The 5,734-nt window shown below is 36.2% G+C and overlaps 1 protein-coding gene across 2 annotated transcripts; it reads right to left on the minus strand.

Annotated features, from left to right (window-relative positions):
- Positions 1–627: 627 nt before the first annotated feature.
- Positions 628–3,930, minus strand: LOC106308309 (probable transcription factor KAN3). 2 transcript variants are annotated; one of them, XM_013745463.1, is made up of 6 exons: positions 3,182–3,930; positions 2,955–3,031; positions 2,157–2,202; positions 1,987–2,074; positions 1,713–1,770; positions 628–850 (listed from the first exon to the last, which is right to left on the minus strand). In XM_013745463.1, the coding sequence occupies exons 1-6, from the start codon at positions 3,681–3,683 to the stop codon at positions 809–811; spliced, it is 813 nt and encodes a 270-aa protein (XP_013600917.1). In that variant the 5' UTR covers positions 3,684–3,930; the 3' UTR covers positions 628–808. The 2 variants fall into 2 exon arrangements, with proteins under 2 accessions (XP_013600917.1, XP_013600916.1); XM_013745462.1 differs by lacking the exon at positions 628–850 and adding an exon at positions 869–1,295.
- Between the last annotated feature and the right edge of the window lie 1,804 nt (positions 3,931–5,734).

The raw sequence follows: 5,734 nt of genomic DNA on the forward strand, positions 1-5,734 counted from the left end.
GGATAGCGGTTTAGGTAGTTTGTGTCTTTCGTCCCGTTTTAGCTAAATCGAGTTTGTGTTTAAAATTTTATTTTCCGTTTATCTGTTTCTTGTTAACCTCTGTATTTTCTGTCAAAAACGAAAAAGCTCGGTAATAATATCTTTATATTTTTACCCAAAAAAAAAAACGTATGCTTTTCTGGTTGCCAAAAAAAAATCCCGCCGATTATTAGAATTGTGGATGGATTTTATTCTCTTTTTTTGTCTTCACCTAATATCGAATAATTATATGGGAAGGAAAAAGTCTTTGGCGGGTCAACGTCCAATGGGTCTGACAGACAACCAAGTGTTCAGTAATAAAGCAGATCGACTTAGACACGTGAGCTTTTCATCGCTGTAATGATGACCAAATAATTTTGTTCCATATTCCTTTTATTATTCGATTTTTCGCGACAGAAGTCTGCATATGCAGACAAAAAAAAAGAAGTATGCATATAAAAAGTTGACGACCCGTGAAGAAAGCATCTCAAGTTTATAGGACAAAGAACAAATATATATATATATATTTTTTTTTAATATATGTTAAATTTATTCAAAAGAAAAATAGTTTTTTTACAACAAGTGCATCATGTTTTTGAATTTGGCACACTTTTAACTTTGTTTATAAAGAACTCAAAAATATAATCATCTAGTGGCAAACCACCAAAATAAGCTTCCAGCATATTTTTGATATCCCAATTGTTGAATAGAACAGCATATGTTCCTTACTTGACGATCCAAGAGTTTTCCAAGTTCTCTTGCAGGAGTGACTATTGCACCATGTCTTCTTTCATTTCTTTCTCTCCAAAATGAGTGAATGGCGGCTTGCAGTCTATAACGAGCAAGGAAGTTTGTGAGAAAATCACGGCTGTTATCCATGATTAAAACTAATAGCTCAGACCATTTCGAAGTAAAAGAAGTTTGTAATAGTCCACCCATAAGAAGAGACCACACCTCAGAGGAGTAGCTACACTCAAAGAACAAATATATTTACTCGAAAAATAAACTTTATTTCATATTTTTTGATAACTCAAGCATAACTTTAAAAGTTGCACCAAATTTTTAGCAAAACACTTTGAGAGTTTGAGATTTATATATATTTGTACCAGACTAACATTTCTTTTGTTTTATCGTATAAATAAAGTGAATCAGGGAGGAAGGTTTGGTGTAGCTAAAGTGAAATCGAGATTGGGAGTTTCAGTCTCTGGTCTTGTCCATGTGAGGCTTGACGAATCCGACGACAATAGTTCATAGCTTTCACATCTTTGATCCACTTTCTGATAACAGTTTGGATATAAAAACAAATATGAATGAAGAGTTCCTTTTATGTCACAAAATCTTGTGTAGAACGCATATTTGCGTCTATTTCCCGCTTGGTTTCTAGTTGTAGAGGTCAAAGTAAAAAATCGGTGTTCAAAAAAAAAAAAAAGAGGTCAAAGTAAACTATATTTGAAATCTTTTGATAGATATTAGATATAATAAAGTAATAAATATCTTATCTCCCCAAGGTCGTTCTTTTCTCTGCTTTTGAGACATTTAAAAAAAAAAAACTTCTTAATTACCCAAATGAAAGAGAAAAAGGTAACTTTGAATCCTTTATACTAACTTTTTCTTTTTCCTTTTCACCCTTGAATTTTTCAGTCCCATTCGATTCCAATGCCTCCCGGTTAATTAAGTTTTTGAAAAGTTGATACCTTATTGGATGAAACGTCTAGACCTGATGCATTTGCCTTTAAATGGAGCCGAGCTTCACTGTTATACAGACATCCCAATTTTATCACATTAAAAAGGAATAATGTAAATGATTTTGGACTAAATTAACAAAACTAAACAAGTGTTAAATTTATCATATGATGCAAATGTAAAGTTACCTAATAAGTATATAGATCTGTCCGAGAAAACTAAATTAACACCATAAACTAAAACAAATATAATTAGTACTAAGACTAATATTAAAATATATCATACCTTGAGGAGTTATTCCATAGACCTTGGAGATCTCTGGCTTGTCTCTCACTCTTTACTTGTGATCCATTCTCACAAGTATCCGACTGCCCTATATACACACACATTTATCAATTATTTGATAATATAAAAGATGAACTAATTGAAATCTAAACAACAATTAATCAAATAACCTGGTGATGTTGTAGGCTTCTCAGTAGATTTAATGGTCCGGTACATCTAAAAATCATATATTTGGTTACAAGACTATTAAACACTCCATACTAATGATAGTCATAACTCATAAGAATAGGTTATGTTGATCAATATATATATATATACGTGTGCGTAACTTCTTCTATTCACGTGTGTGTATACATGTCTCTCTCTATATATATATATATATGTATATTTTTGGGTGTATATGCACGCACACAGAGACAGATGGATAAAGTAAGAAAAAAAGAGCAGTGTAAAAAAGAAAGCATTTACGATTCATGACAATGTGCAGGCCATACATAGAGATGGGGTATGTGCATGGGTCTACGTGTCTGGTTTTAACCATAGTCAAAATATGCAAAAAGTAATTTTTATATTGTCATTGAAGAATCATTAATATACATATATGTACACATATATGAATCCTGAGAAAGAACATATTATCATTGACGAATGATGCCTTCTTTGTACTTTACTCTTTCTTCTGCATCTCTTAGTAATATATAAAAGACTCTTGGTCTTTTGGCTATATCTAGCTTTTGATTCCTTTTCCTATGTTTTGTTGTTGTTATTATTTCTTGTTTCACGTTGGTACATATTTTCTGAACATGGTGGTGACCAAAACGATTAATCACACCAAATATTTGGTCATTTCCTTAATTACTGTGGGTTCGGTTTATTTGCATATTCAAATACAGTACAAGGAAATATAAAGTAGAATGTGATTATATACTATTATACATTGTGCAGTCTAAACTAATGGGGAAAATTACCTGTAGATGAGACTTAACATGAGCCAATGTGAGGTCTTGCACATCCATCAGTTCAAGTACTGATTTTGGAGTTGCTCCTGAATATTAATCAAAAGCACACAAAAAAACAGAAGAAATATAATCATTACATATAAAGATCCCATTCAATTTGTTAAAGATGAGACAGATATATTATCAGCTTAAAAAGAATGAAAAAAACAAAAGGAAATTGTGAAAAAGGACAATACTTTCATGACCACCCAATAATTGAACAGCACGAACGAAATGGGCATGAAGGGTCGTCGTCCACCGCATCCTCGGAGCCCTTACTCCTCGTTTCGCCGTGCATCTCTGTGGCTGCGGCTGAGCTTGACGGCGATGACCGTGGTGAAGCTTATAACTATAATTAGGGTTTGCGTGTTGACCGTTGACTTCACTGAAGAAGAAAGGAGGAGTCGGAGAGTAGTAGTAGTGGCCAAGGGTTTGATTTTGGCTCACCATCAAAATCGACCTCGAATCTTGATCTTGAGATTCGTTGTGTTCTTGATAATGATAAAACTTGGTGGGTTCATAGTTTGAAGTGAATTTGACAGTGTCGATGAGATGGCCAGAAGCGTTTCTGACTGAATCTGAGGCTTGACTCTGGTACACTAATCTCCTTTCGACTTGTTCTTGTTCTTTATCATCTTGTTCTTCTCTTCTTCTGCTGATATTCAAGTTCAAGTCAGGTTGTGAAGGGAAAAGCTCCATGACAGACAAGAGAGAACTGTGAATCAGTCTGAGAATATAATCTTGATAGATATTTGGGGAGGAAAAGGGGGTATAATCTTATTTATTCTAAAAAAAAAAAATTCTTCTTTCTTAGCTTAATAAATTTTTGTTCTTGGTGAGAGGAGAAAAACAGTTGCAAAGAGTGAGATAGAGGAAGAGATAGAGAGAAAGATGGCAAAAGGTATGAGGTGAATGAGAAGTCTCTTTCTTCTCTGTTCCCTTTGAGAAAATTACATTTTAAGAGTCTAATAAAGGGGTTGGGTGAAACATGAATTTATTCCATTCAATTTTCTTTTCGTTTTTCTTCGTATATACAGGAAACTATCAATTTCAGTTGCATTTTTTTGTTACAACGTAGATATCATCTATCACATATCAATATTTAATGAGGGTAATAACAATAATGTATCGAAATATTCCCCTATTTGTTTTCAGATTTATATGTGAAAATGACACTCGGGTAGTCGGGTTGAAACTGAAAGATGTGCATGTTATTATTATTGATATAATATTTATTCATTAGAATGAAAAAATGAAAAGAAATAACATGCTCATATTTATAGTAGTCAGAAAAAAACATGCTCATATTTATAGCAAAAAAGGCAGCTAGCTACTTGATTTAGTTGTTGATAAACATTACCCAAGGGCCATCAGCTTTTCCAATTTAATTATACCATTTTTTTTTTTTGAAACACAACTTTCATTAATACTCAAACATTCCAACTACAAATAAGGAAGGAGTTTAACCAAACTCTAACAACAAATAATAAAGCATACAAGCTAAAAGTAGAGAAACCTCTAAAATAGAATGACATCGAACTCGAAGCATGGCTCGAATGCGTCGGAGCAAGACTCAGAGCAATGCTAAAGGCTTGAAATTTAGTCACTTTGTATCGTGACGTTAAGATCCAATCCGCACCTCGGAATATCGTCGAAACGACATCCGTTGCATCTTCAGGCCCCGAACGGACCGCTACACAAGATGAACAAACGGCTATAGATAAAGATACACACCTCCATTTAGTGTTTGGGGGGGAAAACATTTCTCATAACTGTGGCATGATACGACTCGCATCTCCTGAGAGAAGTATGATAGTGATGAAAGTGGTGTAGATTGTCCCGATGAACCCACCGGTAAATAGAAACTTCGAAAACTCTTCTTATAAGAGAGATAAGGCGTTGTATGCATATCAACAGTTTCGGTAATATTTTCAGTGAACCCACCGAAAAATATTAGCAAGTTGGACCAAATGACCAAACTCCCCCACACAAATGTGGGCTTTGAAACCGACAGACTTCTAAGAAATGGGCTGACCTTTTTATAACCCTTAATGGGCCAGGCCCAGATAGTTATGTTGCTAGGGTTTGGGTCACCAAATTGTACGCCGCCGAGGCTACGGGTGGAGGAGATGAAGAGCGCGGCGGGGCTGAATCTGGTCTCATCGGAGTGAACGGTTTGCGCAGCAAGGCAGATCGGAGAAGAGATGTAGCCTTTGATAGTACAGAAGCTCTCGCCGGAGTAACAGTCAAGATAGACGTCTGACGGAGTAATGATGATGAGGGCGTGAAGAGGAAAGCACAACCTCATTGTACCTCGTGCTTTTTGAACGGCTCGTCGGATCAAATGTGGAACCCCACTGACACTGGACGCCATCTCGGGAGCAGAGGTAAGGAGGAGGTGTTGCTGTGAATAGGAATGGGATTGTCGGAGCATTTCGTCAGGCTCGAGTCTGTTTACGGGTGCGGATGAGCAGAGGCTGCGACTGCTGAGGAGCAGAGTACACGAGTGGAAAGAGATGGTATAGGAATGAACCGCGGTGCTACTTGACCGGGATTTCCAGGAACCCCTAGAAAAAGGTACTGTTCCGGTTGGTTCGAGCCAAGGCCCTGAGACCTCGAAGATCTGAACAGAGGGTGGCGGCGCCAAACGATGAACAGAGGATGCAAGAGTGGACATCATAACAGTAAAAAAGAAGAACTTGAAAGTAAAGCAGAGGGAGAGAGATGATGGACAGTCCCGACGCCGGCGA

This window comes from Brassica oleracea, chromosome C8 (assembly GCF_000695525.1).
Source record: "Brassica oleracea var. oleracea cultivar TO1000 chromosome C8, BOL, whole genome shotgun sequence".
NCBI classification, from domain to species: domain Eukaryota; kingdom Viridiplantae; phylum Streptophyta; class Magnoliopsida; order Brassicales; family Brassicaceae; genus Brassica; species Brassica oleracea.